Raw genomic sequence first — 21,815 nt, forward strand, 5'->3', positions numbered from 1 at the left:
ACAATGGCGCTAGAAGGCAGAGGTTAGAAGGACTAGAGTCAAGGTTATCTTGATTACAGTGTTCAGGGCAGCCTGAATTACACCACACACCCGCCCACATAGCAAAGACTGTGGAGACTAATTCACCACCGCCAGCAGCACTGAATGCACAAGTGGTTGTGTCTGTAATCGACTGAGATGACTGACATGCTAACAACTGAGCTCAGACATCAAACATCTGTAAGACAAGGACTGCCACTCCAGCTAGGCTGTTCAAAGTGTTTGACTCACAAACAACACACACCATCTGCTGCTTTACTCCTACCCAACCCTATAATCACACCCTTTACAGAATAGGAAGAAATGAGAAAAACTAAAAACGTTATGGCAGCTTTAACAAGTTCTGCTGGCGTCCGCAGCAATGCAAGAGGTTCATTGAACCCATACACTGGGCTTTTTGACTGACTTCCTTAATGTAATTACTTTTCTTTTAATCCATTTTGGAGGTAGGGAAGACTCAGCTGTTCTTGGGAATGTTAATTTCCTGAGGCAATATTAGAGACCACACAGTGTTTCCTTAGTTCTGAACTATCAACAATACATGTAGATACCCAAAGATAAAATGGCTGTGTTTAATTACAAGGCTGCCCTAAGGACGGAAGCCCTTTGTCATGCAGAATACCAATATGTGCTTACATAATACCTTTGCTGTTCAAGTGGCTTACAAGCAAACCAGGAGCACAGGGGCAACACTCCCAGCCCTTGGGAGGCAGAGGCAGATGGTTCAAAGCCAGCCTGATCTACATAATAAAGTCCACACCAGACAGGGCTACACAGTGAGGTTAGCAGGGATGTGACTCCCGCCACAGTGTGTGAACACAGGTAAATAACAGGCAATAGAATTAAACTACAATCGGGGTGGGAGGGAACACAGGTGATGTTCGGCTTAGGGGCTACTGCATCCACTTTGCCTTTTTCTCTGAGGAAAATGGAAAACCCTTTAAAGGTTCTGAGTGAAATGAGGTAGATTTCTTTCTCCCCTGGGCTGGGGAAAGACTGAAAGGGTGGTGGTGGGGGGGGGGGCAGAGACAGAAGCAGACTCTCAGAGATCAGTTAGAAGTCTGTAGAAGACCGAGTTGGAGGTCAGTCTGGGCAGTGTCAAGAACTCGAGGCTAAGGCTGCTCTCATGAGCCAGCTGAAAAACTGGTGGGTCTTTGAAATGTGGCCATGAATAGTTACTACTCAGTTGAGTGTTTTCGGAACTTGATTGTCCATGGCTGAAATTTTAGCCTAGGTAACTATGAGATGGGAGTCGCATTTACTCTGGGGAGCACTGGTTGTGTACTTTGAAGGTACCAGCAACTGAGGTGTAGACACACAGGTTTAAGATGCTCACCAGGCGTTTCAGATGGAGACATTCTCTAGGGACCTGATGAGGTTGAGGTTCAGAATACACAAGGACAGACAAACCTCGAGACTAAGTGTGCTTCTCAAAGTACGCAAACGAAAGCACCAAACTAAACACTAGGACATTCCAACCCTAAGAAGTAGGGATTAAGAAGGACCATGAATCAGACCTTTGGATTTAGTAAAAGAGGGTAGAGAAGGTATTCAGGGTTGGCTCAGGGGATTAAAGCTCTCAAAACAGAAGGCTGACAGCCTGAGTTTCTGAGTTTGACTACTGGATCCTATGGGAAAGGAGGGAACTCATTCCACAAGACTGTCCTCAGAACTCCACATACATGGAGAGACATGCGTGCACACACGCACGCACGCACACACGCACGCACGCACGCACGCACGCACACACACACACACACACAGAGCAAACTAACACAATATTTCTATTTTTAATAAGAAATCATTTCCTATGTAAAAACTGATGGAGCAGAGGGAGTTTATATTCCCACATCAGTCTTCTTTCTGAATTTTTTGTGATTCAGTGAAAGAAGGTAAAACTGTCTTTTAAAACATTAACTCCCAGGCAAGAGAAATGGCTCAGTGACTAAGAGCACTGACTGCTCTTCCAGAGGTCCTGAGTTCAATTCCCAGCAACCACATGGTGGCTCACAACCATATGTAATAGAATCTGATGCCCTCTTCCGGTGTGTCTGAAGACAGCTACAGTGTACTTATATATAATAAATGAATAAGTCTTTTTAAAAACCCCACTAACTCCCTTCCTTACTCTTAAGTGATTCCATCTCCCTTTGTTTGCCAGCACCCTGGGAAGAACACACTTTACTACTAGGTTGAGTACTGTCCAAAATTTCTATCCAGTCTAGAGCAAAATTCTCCATTGTCTGATATCAGATTCTTTTCTAAACCCACTGAGCGTCCTGCACACCTAAAGGATAACAAGGGTGTGGAAAACACTTCTCAAAACTCCAAATGAACTGCAGAAAAACAATTTTCATAATAGAAAAATGCCTCTGCTTATTTCCTAACATACAAGCAATACAAAAGAACTCAAAATAAATAAATAAATAAATAAATAAATAAATAAATAAGAGAGCAGGATTTAACTGGGATGGAAGCAAAAACACAATAGAAAATACAAAAATTAAGAAAAAATGCCAAAGTACCTGTTTAATAAAACTACTACTAATCAACTAACTAATTAGGTTATTTTTCTGTACAATGGATTTATTGTAGGGCCTCATACATGCCAGGCAAGTGCTATACAACCAAGTCTTTTTATTCATTTATTTAATTTTTTTTTCAAAGTTGGGAATCTTACCAAATGGCCCAGGCCGGCCTTGAACACATGATCCTCCTGCCTAAACCTCCCAAACAGCTGGAATGACAGATCTGAGTCGCTGGACGAGCTCCACAAACTAACATCGACAGAATTCCCTAAAGCTAATGCTCACTGTCACCGCTGCTGTCGAGCAGTGAGTCTGCCTGCCTGCCTTAAAACCTGCTCTGTGGCCCGGGCCAGCGACAAACTCCTGATCCTTCCACTCAGGCTCCCAAACACTGAAACTGCAGGTGTGAGCTATGCCTGGCTTCAGCGAGCAAGTCTTGGCCAGAAAAACACTATTTGGACTTAGAGATCATGACGTCAAAAAGCACAATGTGTGTGTGTTTGTGTGTGTGTGTGTGTGTCTGTCTGTGTGTGTGTGTGTCTGAGTGTGTGTGTGTGTCTGAGTGTGTGTGTGTCTGTGTGTGTCTGTGTGTATGTGTCTGTGTGTCTGTGAGTATGTGTGTATGAGCGAGTGTGTGTGTGTGTGTGTGTGTGTGTGTGTGTGTGTGTGTGTGTGTGTAAACCATGCAACACTAAGTAAAGCAGTTTCTTAAGAAAAGTTGCTGACTTCGGTTATTTGCGCTCACTTTAAAAGTATTATCCCTATTTAAGGGTTACATGTATAATTTTTGGGTATATGATTTAGAATAAACCCGGCCTAATTGTTTTGAATATAACATATATGAAATATAATAATGGGCTTGGTTTACTCTAAGGGTAAGTAAAATGTCTGAATTCCACTTGTTTAAATGCACTGCTCTCATAGGATAGCTAAGGAAGCCAGTCCACTTAAAAGCTCTGAGGCAAGCTGCCTGTTAGCTCACAAAGAACCTTGTGTCAGGGTTACAGTTACGGGAGTGAGAGAGAGGGAAGGTCTCTGATAAGCAGGTTCCAGGTCCTCCAGATTCTGCCCCATTGTCGGCCATGACAGGTCTGTTGGCACGCCCTCTATAAGCCTTCAGTTTATACTTGCTTGTATGTATCTTTCTCAATTGGTAGTAGATCATATGCCATTGCCTGAAAGGTCAGTTCATGCAGGACAGTGGACACAGGGTCAAAGCCACGGTCAATTATTAAGAGCTGGGACTGAGTTTTACCCTAGAATAACAAGATAAAATTATCTTAAGAAATTTCAGTACGTTTATGTGAACACATTTTTAATCTTAGAAAGTAATCCTTTCCCTCAACAAAAACACAATAAAACAAAAACATACAATAAAACAAAACAAATGGTTAACTGCCTATGAGTGGCATAGTAGGGAAAAACAAGACTACACAATTAACATTTTCATAATTAGGTTAAGAGGCTAAATACAATATAATAGTCCCAATTTTTCTTTGAAGAATTGACATTTGGCTTTCCCTAAATATTTGTTCTTTCTTTTCTTGTTTTTCTAGGATAGGGTGTTTACTATGTATGTAGCCCAGGCTGGCCGTGGACTCACCAGCCACCCTCAGCCCTCCCACATGCTGGGCCTACAGGTGCATGCCTGGCCAAAGTTATCGTCTTGTACATCCAGTTCCACAAATAGGAAGGATGATATAAATTATGGATAATAGCTAGTACTTGAGTTCTTTGTGTTAGACATTTGCTAGCCAAGAAAGCCATTTATTTGAGAGGCACTGCCTCATAGTTCTTACAGTCCCTCCCTCCTGGAGACAGCTATTATCATACCCATGTGACAAAAGAGGCCATTAAAGCTTATGGCTAAGTAATTCTCCAGGTCACACACAGCTGCTAACTGGCAGAATGGAGTTTTTAAACCCAACCAGCTCTATTTCAATGCTTGCACTTTGAACTATTATGCTATTTTAAGAGTAGAGATCATATTAATAAAGACTAGATTATAAATTATAATAAAACCCTGTTAACATTAATTCAAAAACAACACAGAACACTCCGTGAGTAACTCACGTGAATAACATTATTGGGGAATTCTACTGCTAATGTTTGAATCGTTTACAATTCTTTTGGGGATGAAGAGGTGGTGGTAGTGGGGATCAAACCCTGGGTTTCACTCTGGGCAGATACTGTACTACTAAGCTATGTCCGAGAGCCTTTCCACTTTTGGTTTTGAGATAGGCTAGCCTTGAGCTCACTTTGTACCCAGGCAGTCCCTGAACTTGTGATCTTCCCTCCTCAGCTTCCAAAGTAACTGAGATTGCAGGTCTGTGGTACCAACTCTGTTCACACTTCCCTCTTAAAAGTAACTAATTCTTTAGCTTCTTGATCAAAGACGCGGTAACTACAACTCAGACAACATTTCCTATTCATTTACACACAGCAGACAGAGGTAAGCTACATCAGTTAGACTCTCAAAATACATTTGAGCTAATCACTGACTCTCTTAATAAAGGCTAAAACAGTAAGGTACCGCTGAGAATATTTTGGAATCAAATCGGGTAAGTTCAGCCACAGTTGGTTTCTTGCTGTATGACCTTGGCCAAGATTCTCAACCCCTCACACATTAGTATTTGCTTGGTAAAAATTACACAAAATGGCAGAGCCTCTCCCTTGTAGGACTGTTGTGAAGGTTACATGCATTACCATGTAACATAATATATATGACTGAGAGTCTGCAGAAACACACAAACAAAAGGGCAGGACTACATCCATGGGGATACGAAAGACCATGGTGGTAGCACTTAGCTTGAAGGGCTTCAAATAGGGGCCAGCCTTTACCAAGTGCTTGGATAAAAGAAAAGTGTCAAGCAGCCGAAGGCTGAATGCTTTCCCAGGAGAAAGAATCAAAAGGAAAAAGAGGGAGAGACTATCTTGCCCTTTCCCACTGAAACTGTGCAGGACTGGAGAGATACGTACTATTATTCCTTGACCTAACAAGTATCTCTACTCACTGCCCACTGTGTTTATTAAGCCGCTCAATTTTCTGACAGAACAGAAGCTTCCACTAGACTCTAAGCCAAAGCTACTAACCTCAAGTAAGCGGCACTACATCAGATTGACATCTTCAACAAATGTTGTTTAACACTGAGTTTACCTTTCCATGTCTCTCCCCAGACTCCTGCTATTCTCGCAAAACTCCCTTCATTATGCTCCCATCCTTCTTGAAGCTCAGGGGCCTCGTCCTGTGATGCTTTCCAGGACTAGCTCTAGCCTGTGCTGCCACTCTATTCTGTATACTCCTCTCAAGCCACCTACTGCACAGCACTGCCAGTCAGTGGTTCCCTTGGCCACCTCCTCTTGTAAACCAGGAGAGTCCGGCCTTTACTCTGTAGCTATTGAGAGTCGTCGTCTCAGCCCTGAGCCCTTTGTGCATCTCCTTCCTCAGGCTATTCCCTCTCTGGTCACAGCTCCATGCTGGCACTCCGGGGTCTTTGGTTATGTTATGTTACTTTCAGAAGACGGTAACAAAGGTTGTTATTTATTACTCTCCCATGTACAAAATGCTTGGATGTTACCTCACCTAATTCTCACACCAACCAAGCAAGGCATACATTATCCCATTCATTTCAGAGCTGTGAAACAACTCAAGCCTGCAGAACTAGGAATAGCATGTTAACCTAGTAGAAGGCGTTATTCTGAAGAATTCATAGACATTAGCTCTTTAATCCTTTCATTAGGTTAAAATTAGGCATTATTATTTCTCCTTTCTGGAGATAAAAATTTAGTTCAGAGTTCTGTAATTTGCCTTAATTAGCATAATTATTCATCAAATGGCAGAGCCAAGATGTGGACTCACGGCTGACGTCAAAGCATCCAGCCTCCCCGAGGCCACACTGCCAAATCAGTCTAAGCTTTCCACTTAGGGACTCTCAAGTCAGAACTGTGGGCCCACCTTTGTGGTCTCCAAATCAATACTAGAAAACGGACGAACAGGTTGCTTTGACTTGTAAACGAATTACAAGCTTTATGTAGAGGCGTTATGTGCCATTTATAAATTACCTTTATTAGGCCGTTCTCATCAATTTTGTAGTAGTCTTCAAGCTTCTTTTCAACCAGCTGTGCAAGCTTACTGGCATTATCTAGAGGTTTACTAAAAATGGAACAAATGTTTTAACAATTATCTTTCAGGACACACTTTACAATACTATAAAGTTAAATTCTAAAATAAGACCTAGAAACTTTAGGTTTAGAAAATAAAAAATGTATGGACATGGAAACATTCAGTTATCAAATGTCATGTAATTGCCACTGCCTCAGTATGTGCTTCAGACATGTTAGCAGGAGGGAATAAAATATTACATACAAGGTGCCATTCCCATAACCCTCCCCCCGTCAATACGTTTAGTCCCCTGGGAGTCCCTGACGGACACGGAAACCATTCTCAATTCGATACATTATAAACAACATGGAAACCAATATGCTTTGCCCATCTATCCATGCCCACTGCACATGATGAGAAGAATCCTGGGCCAAAGGGTATATGTGCATTTTCAACTTTTCTAAACAGAACCAACCTGTTTTCCAAATGAAGACGTAACATTGACAGCCCCCACATGCAGTGTGGTATTCCCTCCCATACTCTCTTTGACTCAGTCTTCCAACACAGTTATGCTCTGTCTTATAAAATGGGAGGCACAGGTGGAGGACTGCTCAGAGGTTTAAAGGGCTTGCTGCTTTTTTGGGGACCTGGCTTTTGTTTCTAGAACCTATATCAGACAGATAACAACTGCCTGTAACTCCATCCCTCTTCTGGCCTCTGGGGTAACTGCACATGGGATGCACATAAATTCATACAGGCACAGACACAAACATAAATAAACAAATATTTTACAGTAAAAAGTAAAATGGCAGCATCATACTTCAAATGGTAACTTCATGATCAGTGGTATTAGTATATTTTATAAACCTACAAGAAGAATGTTGGGAAATGATTTTTGACTAGCATATTAACATGAAAAGAGGAGGAATATGAGGCTTTTTAAAATGTTTAAGAATCTTTCAGTTTTAATATTTTAAAAATAAATGTACACTAGCTGAGAGGTGATGGCACCCATCTTTAATCCCAGCATTCTAAGAGGCAGAAGCAGGTAGATCTCTGAGAGTTAGGTCAGCCTGGTCTACAAAGTGAGTTCCAGGACAGCGAGGGTTACAGAGAGAATCCCTGTCTCAAAACACCAAAAAGGTCAAATAAAATAAAATAATAAAATAAAATAAAGGTACACTCATAAAGAGTGATTTATACATTTTTTGCAGAAAAAATGTTTTTAAAAAGAAAAATGTTATTTGAGAATTTACCTTAAAAGTTTATACAGCATACTCTTTTTTTTTTTCTTTTTTCTTTTGTTTTTTTTGGTTCTTTTTTTCGGAGCTGGGGACCGAACCCAGGGCCTTGCGCTTGCTAGGCAAGCGCTCTACCACTGAGCTAAATCCCCAACCCCTATACAGCATACTCTTAAAGAACAGGTAGAATTTGTGCATTGGGGTGTGCGTGTGCATGTGTGTGTGTGTGTTCACATGTGCATGTACACACACGCGTACCTTTGAGAAAGGGTCTCTCACTGAATGTGGAACTCCCCCTTTCAGTCAGACTGGCTGCCCCCCTCCCCCGGGCGCTGGTATTGCAGGCCTGTGCACCATTACTGCCAGGTTTATGTGACTGCTGGTGATCGCAACTCTGATCTTCATGCTTGTCCAAGTATTGTATCAATGGAACCATCTCTCAGCCCCAGAACTTTTAAATTTCATTTAAATTTAATTTAATAACAATAATTATCACCAACAATAAAATAATTAACGATGAAAGATTATTAATAGTAAAACCATCAATGCTATTAATAATTATTTATATCAATAAAATATTAATAATTGATAAATATTAATAAATGACCAATAATAGAATATTTAAGTTCATCAAAAATTTCATTTAGTGGTTTAAAACATGTCCATAGGTAAACTATTAGATTATAAATTGGTTTAGGCTTACTCGCCTCCCTGAGCATACCCCACCATCAACAGTAGAAGCTTAAAGGACACTACACTCCATCAAGAGGCAAACCACTTAACCCAGCTCCACTAAGTACAGTCTGTAATTAGCATAGCATTTACACATTTCCTAATTCCCAGGGTAAAAAAATCTATCCAGGGATATGAGTTAAAGAGATTGATTATGTTGCTTTAATAATTAACAGTAGAGGGGGCTGGAGAGATGGCTCAGCGGTTAAGAGCACTGACTGCTCTTCCAGAGGTCCTGAGTTCAATTCCCAGCAACCACATGGTGGCTCACAACCATCTACAATGAGATCTGGGGTCATCTTCTGGCCTGCAGGCACACATGCAGACAGAAAGCTGTATGATGTATACATAATAAATAAATACATTTTAAAAAAATAATTAATAGTAGATGTACGTGTGTTTTTATTTATTTATTTATTTGTGGACACTAGCATGGAGCAGTGCCAAGTATAGAGGCCAGAGGACAGCTTATGACGATCGCTTCTCTTCTTCCAGCACATAGGTCTTGCAGCTCAAGCTCAAGAGCATCCATCCAGCCCGTGACACTATCCAGCCCTTGGCAGTGAGCTCCTTTATGGCTGAGCCTCCTGCTAGCCCCCAACAGCCGATTTTCAAATGCCCACACAAGCGTGATGCAGCTTACAGCAGTACATAAGTTTGCAGTTGAGCGTTCCACCGATCAGCTGGACACATGCCAATATTGGACAAAGAGGCTGTCAAGGAGGACTCAAGGACACACTCAGTGCACGCAGCAGCAGAGCGAAGTGGTGTCCTTCTCCGTGATTTATAGGCAAACTCTTCATTCTAACCCGTGAGAAAACTATTACTATCATTCCTATTTTAAAATTATAAATTCTAAGACTTAGAATTCTAAGACTAGATTAAACACACCCTGTAGTAGAGCTAGGATTAAAATCCAAGTGACGGACAAAAATCTATGAAACAAACTCAGTCCTAAGCTCCCATCCACACCAGTTCAAAATGGGGCAAAACTAAGCTGCAGTCAAAGGTGAGTGAGCAGTGGGTGGTTCTGGGAGGTGACAGGGAGGATACGGGGAGGGAGGATACGTGGCTTGGGAAACCGCAGATGCTGTTTTTCACAGGAGGATCAAATGCCACTGTTCATGTGGAGTAAACTAATAAACCTGCTTCATAAAGTGAAAGCGCTTTTCTACATGTTGGGTTTATAAAGGGACAAATAAATAAAGGTATGTGGTATAAAAGCTGAACCTTACCTCTTTTAAAAAACTTTCTATAGATAAATGGAACCAAACGTAAGTTCTAAAATTCAGTAACAGAGGCTACCAGTTACTGTGTGGTCTGAAGCTTAAACCTTAAATCTTCTTTAGGCAGGGTGTGGCAACTATTCAAGGAAAAATCTATTTTGAGAAGCGATACAAAAAATCAATCAATCAATCAATCAATCAATCAATCAATCAGAGCCTCAGCGCTGTTTCAGCCGTGCCATGAACGAGCAGGAAGCACACAAGCCTTACCTCTTATACCTCACTCCAGGGTTCTCATCCAGAGTGGCACACACGGTCACAATCTGCTCAGCCATTGCTTCCATGACTGCTTCTTTTCTGCCGGCATTGCTAGGGTCTGGACTGTAACAGTAATAGAACGCGTCTGGTACATCAAGAGTGTAAACCTGAGTTAGGCCAGAGAAAGTCACACTGTCAATCTAGAGACTTGACTCTAAAAATATATTTTAAAAAACACAGCTGCGGTTGAGACATTATAGGACAAATATTGCAGGTTGCCTCCTAAAGCCACGGCTTCCTCAGATCTCTCGGCCTCATCTGTCTCCCTTCACCTCTTTCCTCCCGTTTAGTCTGCCTCACTCCTTCAAACTTTGTTTCAAACACAGACTGAGCTGACTGTGTTCTACAACCTGTGCAACAGAGGAAGGACTGTGAAATGGGAAGGAGTCAAACTAAAATATCTAATGCTTGGCAGAGAGATAAAGAATCTTAACCTAGTACAGATAGTGCAGAAACTTCCCACGGTGCATACATATATCTTGGAGACACCTTTATACTTCTTCCCCAAGCTGAAGGGGTTTGCAATCCCCTTCAGTATCAACCAACCAGAAGCCCCAGAGCTCCCAGGAACTAAACCACCATCCCAAGAGTACACAGGGATGGATCTATGGCTCCAACTGCATATGTAACAGAGGATGGCCTTGTTGGGCATCAATGGGAGGAGAGGCCTTGTCAAGGCTCAATACCCCAGTGTAGAGGAAAGTTGGGGCGGGGAGGTGGGAGAGAGTGGGTGGGGGTTGGGGGAACACCCTCATAGAAGCAGGGGGAGATAGAGAGTTTCTGGAGGGGAAACCGGGAAAGGGGGATAACATTTGAAATGCAAATAAAAAACATCCAATAAAAGAACAGAGATATAGTCACCTACTCAACTACCAAAAGCACTTCCTTATGTGCAAATAACTGGGCTAGCAGTCTAGTAGTACTGTGTTATCTGAGAGATGGACAGGAAGGAGTTTGGAGTTCCTTGATAGTTCCCCAGTAAACTAAGTTTGGGGTTCTCAAAAATAGTGAGAATAAACCAGGCTGTGCTGGCACACTCCGCCCACACTCAGGCAGGTGAATTTCTGAGTTTGAGTCTAGCCTGGTCTACATAGTGAGTTCCAGGACAGCCAAGACTACATAGAGAAACCCTGTCTCAAAGAAAAAAATAGTAAGAGAACTCCTTCTCAACTTAGATAAGGAATGGGTGTAGTAAAGGATAAATAATAAATACAGGTTATGTAACAAGTTGTGAGTAAGCTCTGCTCTTCCTTTTACACTAAGTCATTTCTCCCAGAACATAGCCAACTACCAATAGCAGCAGCCCAACCCAGGATCTCTGCTCTCAGAGGCTCAACTGCTGTGTTAATTACCAACTGACAAGCACTCTGCACATGAACTGCCACCTTGTAGTCACTATCCCACTGCAGCAAGAAATGGTTATTTGTTCAGAAACGTTATTGTCCTATACCTAAAAGATTTCTCCTTGTGGTAGTGGTTCTCAACTTGGAGGTTGTGACCCTTTTGAGGGTCAAATGACCCTTTCACAGGGGTCTCCTAAGACCATCCTGCCTCAGATATTTACAACTCATAACAGCAGCAAAATTATAGTTATGAAGTGGCGAAGAGCATCATTTTGTGGCTGGGGAAACTGTATTAGAAACTGTATTAGAGGTCACAGCAGTAAGAAGGCAGAGAAGCACTGCTCTAGGGAACTCACCTCCGACCCATGGACGGAATGTTAGTAGGAGAGGAACATGCAAGAAGCTCTAAGAGCCACGTGTGTACGTGCATGCATACACGTACACAGGAGTGTGGTGGGACAGGGGGTAACTCAGGTGGAATGCTTGTCTGGCTTATTCAAGCCTCTGAGCTTGAGTCCCAACATCTACCAAAGACAGACAAATCCCCAGAACAAAAATGACTGGCAAGAGCAACAAGAAAGAACTGTGTGGTTCTAACATATTTTCTTCTCCTGGTTACATATCCATTAGGTCCCAGAATGTAGAGGATATAAGATCAAACCCCAGCCAATCACATTGACTTCCAAGATCTTACTTTTCCTTATAGCCTTGAGGATCGGTCATCTGTAACTATTATCCCGAGGGAGCGGAGCCCCTGCAGTCCAGTCCCAGTCAGCTTATAGGAAGCCTTACTTATCCACTGACCCTCCTTGTGACCCACACCCCCATTGTTCCCACATATTTCTGCTTCTGCATCTTTGCATTCAGATTATCCTTACCTCCTAGAATGTGCCTCTTAACTGCTACCATGTAAAATTATATTCATTTTTCAAACCCTTCCCCAGTCTCCTAGTAAACTCTTGTTTGTGGCTGGCTGGGACATGTCTCCTCAACAAATATACTCTCCTCACTTTATACAGCAATGACTCCAGTTCAATGGGAGGGTTGCTACCCATGTTCCTATAAGACACTTTCAGTTTCCTATGTGCTTAGTACTGTGACTGAACTTTAGCTAATACAGTATGAATGAGGATTCTTACTTCATTCTCTCTATTTTCTATTAATTACACATCTTCTGTTGTCCTGCTACCTCAAATAGACCTAGTTCTAATTTTGGCGACTTTTGGCTGTGCTGTATCTCTCTCACAGAAATGAGAAGGCTGCCTTAATCTAGCAGACGGTCTCTAGTTGCTATTCTTTCCCTCTGTGGACCAGGCTGCCTTACACGTGTGACTGCCTTTGCCTCCCCAGTGCTAGTACTTTAGGCCTGCTCCATCATGCCTTGCCCTGAAAAGATATTATGATTACATTTCCTAGCTAAAGCATTTAGTAGTCTTTCACGTGAATTTTCAATATATTTTTTATTCTCGCCATAATTTTTCCATATCAATTAAACTTATTAGGCAAAACCAGGTATGGTATTGAGCATTACTTAGACAGTATAGTAAGTAGAATCAGACACTATCTCATAGTAATTTTTTTAAAATAAATTCTCATAAGATGTAGTTCAAGGAACTGAATTAGGAGGAAAAAAAAAGACAAAAAAATACACGGAGAGGACCTTAAACAATCCTACTTCACAGACTGGCGTGAAACGTTCTCAAGGAACTTCTTTACAGACATTTTCTGCCATAAGCCATCAACTCAAGTCATGCTGCTACGAAATTCCTTCAGGCAAACACAGAGGCTACAGGATTTTAATGACTTGGGACAGGTGCTATATTTGTTTGCTGTGAAGTAATGCTCTGGAAGTGGCCATAGCGTTTACTGACTACTGCTTATGTCACACATGATTTTAAGGAGCCCATTTTCATCCACACCAAACTTACATATTTATTGTACTGAAGGATGAATTTTAAGAAAAAAAAATTTTTTTTTTCGGAGCTGGGGACCGAACCCAGGGCCTTGTGCTTGCTAGGCAAGCGCTCTACCACTGAGCTAAATCCCCAACCCCAAGAAAATTTAAATAGATTGTTAAAATCTTACTACTTGGATCACAGTCTTTGTGACAGACAGTAAAGCTTAATACAGGATTCCTTTCCCTAGGGTGTTCCTTTCCCCAAACATTGACCTGGTAGTCTGAAAACGTCTCCAAATAGTCCTCTATAAGATCTTATGGAGGAGTTAAGAGAGAGGATAGCAAGCCTATGTATTCACTGGCTGCATAACCTCAGGTAAGTCATTTAACCTCTTAGATTGCCAACCTTTAAAATGGGCACAGAAGCCAGGCATGGTGCTGCATACCTTTAATTCCAACACTCAGAAGGCAGAGGTAAGTGACTGTCTATGAGTTCTAGGCCATCTTGGCCTACATAGTAAGTTCCAGGGCAGCCAGTGCTACATAGTGAGACCATGTCTTAGAACAGAACAGAACAGAACAGAACAGAACAGAACAGAACAGAACAGAACAGAACAGAACAGAACAGAACAGACCAGACCAGACAAAAACATGGGAACAGAAGTAGCCACAGTACTACTGAAGACACAATTACTAGATTTATGTAAAGCAACCAAGAAAATGATCTAACAGAGTCAACACTCTACTGGCGGTTACTATGACCTTCATTACTATTAATGCCAAAAGCAAAACCAACAGACACCATCTTTACTTCACAGTTATGTTATATGATATCAATATTTATTTTAAACTTTGTCTAAATATCATAAAGGATTACAGAAGATAAAGTCTCTGAATTTCATCATCTGATGTGATAGAACTTAACAGACATGGGCTTTGGTGACGATTGGAAATGTAAGTCCCTCTTCTCATTATTAACGTATTTCAATTTTTTGTCCATGTTTTTCCATCTATTGTGAGAATGTTTACTTGTAAATGAGGCACAAAATTTATTAGGCATAAAACACCCTCAGATCATGCTTTAGTAACAAGCTCATAAAACTAATTCTGAAAATTCATTATAAACAAAACTTTTAAAGTAAAAATTACCAGTACCTGAGATTCATGTGGAATAAAGGAAATATTTATTTCCTTACATCTTCTTATTGATTTGGAGCAAGATGCTTTAATCTTGTTAAAGAGACTGTCGGGACAAACTGAGGGAGGAAAAAGCATAAGCCATCTAAGTCTTACTCATTGTGAACAGTCATCGGAACATGCATGAAAACTTTCTGTAGAACAGTGACTGGACTTCGGAAAACAAGCTACTCTGTGGATGGAGATGTCTATCCCAAGACATGAGACATGAGGGAAACGGCGGGCATCTTTCCTTGTTTTTCTGGGATGGGGTTTCTCTGTATAACCCTGGCTGTCCTGGAACTTGCTCTGTAGCACAGAGATCCATCTGATCAAACTCAGAGATCCATCTGCCTCTGGCCCTTCAGTGCTAGGATTAAAGGTGTGCACCACTACAACGGGCTTCAGACTTATTAAAATATAGTTATGTAACACAACATAGAACATAACTGTCTGGGCATTGCTATGGAAATGTGGACAATGGGAAAATATGATGGATTTTTCTCCCATAAAATATGCAAAACAAAAAGGCCGTTTCTATGGTATTTTCCTGTAGGCTTCTTTCTCATAATACAATAATCCTCAGTTGGAATTTTGATTAAAATTCCAAAGTATTCATATACATAACCTAGAAGGCAGAAACTAAAGTCACCAGGTTGTTAAATAATACAGTAATAACCTCAGAAAGGCACTTACAGTCAGTGAAGTAGATATATGCTGCTTTGTACTTTTTCTCAGATTTACTTCCAAAATCTCGCAAGAAACAATCTACAGACTTAAAAGGAAGTGAGAAGTTAACACACATTTTATTAAATACTGATTTAAATATGCTGGCTTTGAAGTAACTAAGATTATATTTTTTTCAATAAAATAAGCTTTCACTAAGTTTAACTCATGACCTGATTTTTAAATAGTGATAGCTATTAAGGCAACATGACAAGGGAGCAAGTGAGTGAGCGAGTGAGAAGGTGATGTGGATACCCAGATGCTAGTATTGGCAATAAGGAAGTCTAGAACACAAACAACAGATGACAAGATTATTGAAGGAATTGAGAAGCCAAGGCACTGACAGTATTATATGGAAATAAAATTACCAAGGCTTATCATTGGAGAAGTATTAAAAAGTGTTTAAAAGGAGGTAAAACTGCTGAGACACCACAATAAAAGGCTTAGAGTCTGGAAGATGTCTCAAGGAGGAAGAATACCAGACGACTTTAAAAAGAAAGATCATGCGTGCTGGAGAAACTGCTTAGTGGTGAAGAGTAGATCTGGGTAAGGTCCCAGCACACACATGGCTACCCACAACTATCCTTATCCCTGGTCCAGGGACTCTGATGCCCTCTTCTGGATGTGCAGGCACCATGAACACGCGTAGTACTCAAGCATACATGCAGGCAAAACACACATGCACGTAAAACAAAAATAAATCATTTTTATAAGTCTTGTTTTGTGTACATTCCCATCTCTACACTTATGGATCAACAGGCACTATGCGAATCATAAATTCTGTAAAGAAACTACCATTTTGTAGCATTACATTAAAATTATATATTCATTCGCTTGAATGAATTTGTTTGAAAATGAAGACAGCAAGTTAATTACTCTCTCCCTTCAGTTATTCAAATTTTCAGAGAGTACCTTTCCTTCCATCAGCTGTTTTAGCAAGCAATCACACCCTGAGCTCTAGGAAGCATTTCAGGAGCTCTGTGAGCTCATCTCTCCATGCTGTGCTACTTTTCTAGGATGTTTTCTTCGTTTCACCAGACTTCCTCTCTCTGGCAGCCTGACTTCCTTAAGAGTGTGGCTGGATGCTTTATCAGTCATGTGGGACTTAGATTTAACTGTGGGAAGATCCTAAATCAGCCACTTCTACAAGAGTAGAAAGGCAAAAAAGTTTATCTTCCCAAGGGCAAACCACAAAGCCCTAAGGCCCCTCTGACATCAGCTGACCTCCCTGAAAGCTGTCTGAGTCTCATCTGGGAGCCCTGATGCTGTTCTCAGGCTCTAGGGAAGCCAATCTCACAATAAGGTTCTTCACAGTGCTCCCAAAGACTCCAAGGCCTCATTCGCTCACAGAAGCTTGCAGGCCCAGCAGGCAACTGATTCAAGGTAAGAGAAAAACTGAAGTTGGTTGTGGGCAGACACAAGGGTCCCAGTCAGGTACTGCTTTCTCTAACTTTCTGCTGCTTACTGAGTATGTAGCTGTGCATCCTTTTGTTACTGGACATTAAAAATGAATTCCCGAGTCATCAGATTCACACAGCCTTATTTTTAATGGTCATGTGGTCTTTTATACTACTTTTTATCAATTCTCAGAACTTAATTGATTTATTCCTATCATCTTAATTTAACCATTTATTCTAAACACAACATTTAAAAGAGTTTCTTGAAAATGGCAAATCCATGTTCTTATCCTGATAGTTCCATGATCAGTACAAGAGCATATGGCAAATTCTGCTTCATTAGCTATGGATAGTAGAATAACTGAGAGAGTTAGAGAATGTGTGTGCACACACACGTCCGCAATCCTTTACACAATTTGCTAGGTGAAAAGTACTATGTTTTGGTTTGGTTTTCTTTTTCTTTTCTGTTCTAGGACAGTCTTAGTGTATAGGCCTGGCTGGTCTAGAACTTGCTATGTAGACCAGGTAGGACCCAAACTCACCCATCTCTTCCTGACTCCCAAGAGCTAGAATTGAAGGTTTGAGCCACACATGCTCCACTAAACATAGTGCTTTTAGGCTACAATTTTTTTTCCAGTCATGGATTTTTTTCTTGAAGTACTATATCAAGGATAAATTATAAAATATCATTAAAAAATTCTGTTCCTAGCAGTCAATATGCAGATATATTTTTTGTGCATTGTTTTCTGTTTGCTTGCTTTCCTAATATCTAATAGTTAAAAGTGGGAGTAAAAAAAAGTGTTAAAAAATGCATTCTCAGAGCTCATGCTTGTAATCCTAGTATTTGAGAGGCTGAACCAGAAGAATTCTGAGTTCAAAGCCAGTCTAGACTACATATTCCAGGCTAGCCTAGGATACATAGTGAGAACTTGTCTCAAAAAACAAAAAAGAAGATATTACACAGAAAAAAAATGAATTCAATACTATACTTGAAGTTTGACTCAAGAAGCAAGTCAGGAAAAAAACTGAAAAAAATTCTTTAACATTATATGTACACACACACACATCTAAATCTATACATATACATGCATCCTATAGAAAAATCACCAAAATAAATAAAAGCCTTATTGATTAAGACTGGAGAGGGGGCTCAGAGGTCAAGGATGCTTACAGTTCATCCAGAGGATGCAGCACCCACCATGGGGGTGAAGGACCCTTACAAAGACCTGTGGCTCCAGTCCCAGAGGATATGATGCCCTCTTCCGGCTTGCATGGGCACCAAGCATGCACACAATGCACATATGTGCACGCAGGGACAACACTCATGCACATAAAATAAATAAATATCCCTCTTTAAAAATTTTTTTAAAATCTTTTTTAAAGACTTTTTAATCTACATTTCTGTCTCTTCTAAAATTAAGGGCCAACAGGAGGTATGTGAATCTCAAATGCTGTAAAGAAACCATCTTTTTATATCATTAAATTCTGCTTTCACAAGATAGGAGGAAAAATCTTCCCTTGTACATTCTTACTGGGAGAAGTACAAATAAAATATTAGACCACAGAAAATCTTTTATAAATAAAACAAGGGCTGAGGCTGGAGAGATGGTCAGCAGTTACAAACTGTGCTGCTCTTGCAGAGGACCTGTGTTTGGTTCCCAGGCACCCACTTTGGGCAGCTCACACTCGCCTCAACTCCAGTTGCCGGGGATCCAATACCCTCTTCTGGCCTCCATGGGCACCTGCGCACATGTGTGCACATACAAAAAAACAAAACAACAACAACAACAACAAAAAAACCAAAAACAACCAAAAAAACCAAGAGCAGAGGGGCTGGGGATTTAGCTCAGTGGTAGAGAGCTTACCTAGGAAGCGCAAGGCCCTGGGTTCGGTCCCCAGCTCCGAAAAAAAAAAAAAAAAAAAAAAAAAGAACCAAAAAAAAAAAAAAAAAAAAAAAAAAAAAAAAAAACCAAGAGCAGAAACACTAATCAATTAAGAAAAATTTAAGATCAAGGTTCAATGAGTCTTGCACATGAAAAGCACACACTCTACCACTGAGCTATACCACAGTCTAAAAACTCACTCTCAAGACTGGGGATACTTACTTTTGGTGTTGGAGAGATAAAATAAAGAGCTTTCATTTGTCTGACAGGTTCACGATTCTTATAAATATTCTCTATAACTGAGAACAACAACAAAAAGTCATTTATGGAACCAAAGTTTAATAAAATATTTTTAAACAAATTTCATTGTATTTTCCATTTACAACAATAATAAATACATTTATATACATTGAGCATACTTTTTTTCCCATTTGATAAATTAGTAAGTCATAAAAAATGTATCTTCTGAGACTTTATGTAGAATTACGAGAAAAAAGACAACGCAGTAATTATATAGGTGGGCCTGCCAGAATATAGAATAAGCAATCAAAACGTAAGGAAGAAAGAAAGTACTCTAAAAGGTGAAATAATTCTCTGGGTCAATGACCTGGCTTGGCAGGTGAGGGTACCTGCTACTCAGCCTGACAGCCTAAATCTGGTGCTCTGGACACCACAGTGAAAGGAACGAACTAACTCGAGCAAATACAAACACAGGGACAGAGGAACACACACACACACACACACACACACACACACACACACACACTCACTCTCTCTCTCTCTCTCTCTCTCTCTCTCTCTCTCTCTCTCATACACAGTGCAAGTCTAGGTGACTACAAGAGAAAATGCTCTCAATACCTATCTATTGCCGAGTAAGCTTGAACAATGATTACCATGGCCTAATTACTAAGTCTGGAGGCCAATGAAGTAACTCAGTAAGTAAAGGCCTGCCCGGCTGATGACCTAAGTTCAGTCCCTAGGACTGCACAGCTGACAGACAGAACTCACTTCCAAAGGTTGTTCTGTGACTTTCACATGTGCACATCTTCTCTCTCTCCCTCCCTCCCTCCTCCTCCAGTAAAAATGTGATAAAATTTAAAAATATAAAATCTGTGTTAAAAACATGCTATAATAGCAAATACAAATTGAATATGCAATAGGTAACAAGTAATTGTATTCATAAATATCAAAACATCCATCCTGTATGTGATCAGGATATCTGGAGAAGGCTGGATTTACTTCCACAGCTCACAGCTGAAGAGAAGCAGTACCTACCTGTCACACCCTCTTCTAGAAGGTCTGTCATTTTGCAGCACGATGACAGAAGTCTGGTGGTGAAGTCATCCAACAGCATGATCTTAAGACAGTGAATTAAGAAAGAGCATAAGGGGCTGGGGATTTAGCTCAGTGGTAGAGCGCTTGCCTAGGAAGCGCAAGGCCCTGGGTTCGGTCCCCAGCTCCGAAAAAAAGAACCAAAAAAAAAAAAAAAAAAAAGAAAGAGCATAAATATCTGATTGTCAAGAATTAACAAAAAAGTTTTAGAAATTCCTCTTTTACCTTGATTTGGTGGCGTACTTTCTCAATATACATACATGGAAATATTTCATACAGGTACGAAAACAGAAATATTTCTATTTTGAAGCAGAGCTTGTTCATGTTAAGTATATCAATGTTTAGCATCAAATTTTCTGAAATGTAATTGTCACTTACAGAATTATTGCATAAAGCACTGTTCAAACATTTAGCATTTGCAGATGGGACGTACCATCCCATCCTCCAGACAAGAAAGCAAGGAACTGTTATGTGCCTGGCTTAAGGTGCCACAGACTGTGGCAAAGTAAGGTGCAAAGTGAGTTCTAGGCCTACATCCCCTGGGAGCACCCAAGCACAATGAGCTGAAGCCCTCCCCACAGGAGCAAATCATGCGGCTTCTACCTTCCACTCGCCTTCTTTCCGGCAGTCATCAAACACTGTTGTTTTTATTTCTGTTAAAAGAAGAAAAAAAAGGTTTAGTAATTTAAAACAACAATTAGAAATGTAAGTCTATGCAAAAGGGTCAAAATGGCTGAGAAAAAACTGCAATTGGAATGTGTTGAACTATATAAATACTATATATTAAGCTGTAAGTACAAATACAGCTATATTTATTATCTTACTTATACCTTTAAACTGTAACGTACTCTCAAACAGAAGTGTATGAATATGTCCAGAAAATAGTTTTGAACTATTATCTGATTTAGGTTTTCCTCCTCTCTTAAGTCTTAGGAAACAAATAATCCATAGGAAGATCCTTCACTGGCTCATGGCTGAATTACAGCTGACCATCAAATCTGCATGAGTCTGTCATCCCCATTTACTGTCTTGTTAAAGAACACGTGTAGGCTGGGGCTGGAGAGAGGGCTTGGTGGTTAAGAACATCTGGTATTCTTTTTTTTTTTTTTTTTTTGGTTCTTTTTTTTTCGGAGCTGGGGACTGAACCCAGGGCCTTGCGCTTCCTAGGTAAGCACTCTACCACTGAGCTAAATCCCCAGCCCCCAACATTTGGTATTCTTGCAATGGACCTGGGTTCAGTTGTGAGAATGCACATGAGAGAGCTTCAGTTTCAGGGCATCTGGCATCCTTTACAGATGACCTGGAAGCATCCTCCTCCAGCCTCTCCCTCCCAAATTATAGGCATGCACCACCATGCCCAACTCTAATTTGTTTACACTTTTCTATTTTAAATTTATATGTCTTCAGTAATTAAATGCTTTTAGAAAACCTACCATCACATTTTTTAGACCATGTTAAAGAAAAGATACATTGTAACGATCTAATCAGGTGTTACTGTAACACAATGAAAACCATCTGCCAGGCTGGAGAGATTGCTCAGTGGTTGAGGGTGAGTAGGGTGGCTTATATGACCTGTAACCTGAGCCCTCCTCGGGCCTGCACAGACAGCTATGGTTTTGTATACACACTCACACAAGCGTAAACATGATTAAAAGTAAAATACATCTTTAAAAAAATCTGGTCTGTGTTTCTAGTTCCTGGAATAAATCTAAAATCCTTGACATTTCTTATGTGACACAGAATCTATGGTATGGGGGTTGGGGATTTAGCTCAGTGGTAGAGCGCTTGCCTAGCAAACGCAAGGCCCTGGGTTCGGTCCCCAGCTCCGGGAAAAAAAAAAAAAAGAATCTATGGTATGCTGGTGACATGACCCTT

The 21,815-nt window shown here is 40.6% G+C and overlaps 1 protein-coding gene across 2 annotated transcripts in view; it reads right to left on the minus strand.

The window, feature by feature from the left end:
* Positions 1-21,815, minus strand: part of Stxbp3 (syntaxin binding protein 3) — a 43,099-nt gene that overhangs the window by 12,875 nt on the left and 8,409 nt on the right. The window contains 8 exon segments of one of the 2 annotated variants that reach the window (NM_053637.2): positions 3,699-3,823; positions 6,630-6,720; positions 10,139-10,293; positions 14,582-14,682; positions 15,299-15,377; positions 18,831-18,907; positions 19,884-19,965; positions 20,544-20,593. In NM_053637.2, coding sequence (NP_446089.1) covers positions 3,699-3,823; positions 6,630-6,720; positions 10,139-10,293; positions 14,582-14,682; positions 15,299-15,377; positions 18,831-18,907; positions 19,884-19,965; positions 20,544-20,593 — 760 coding nt within the window. 2 annotated transcript variants of the gene reach the window in all.

The sequence above is a fragment of the Rattus norvegicus genome, chromosome 2, assembly GCF_036323735.1.
Source record: "Rattus norvegicus strain BN/NHsdMcwi chromosome 2, GRCr8, whole genome shotgun sequence".
NCBI classification, from domain to species: domain Eukaryota; kingdom Metazoa; phylum Chordata; class Mammalia; order Rodentia; family Muridae; genus Rattus; species Rattus norvegicus.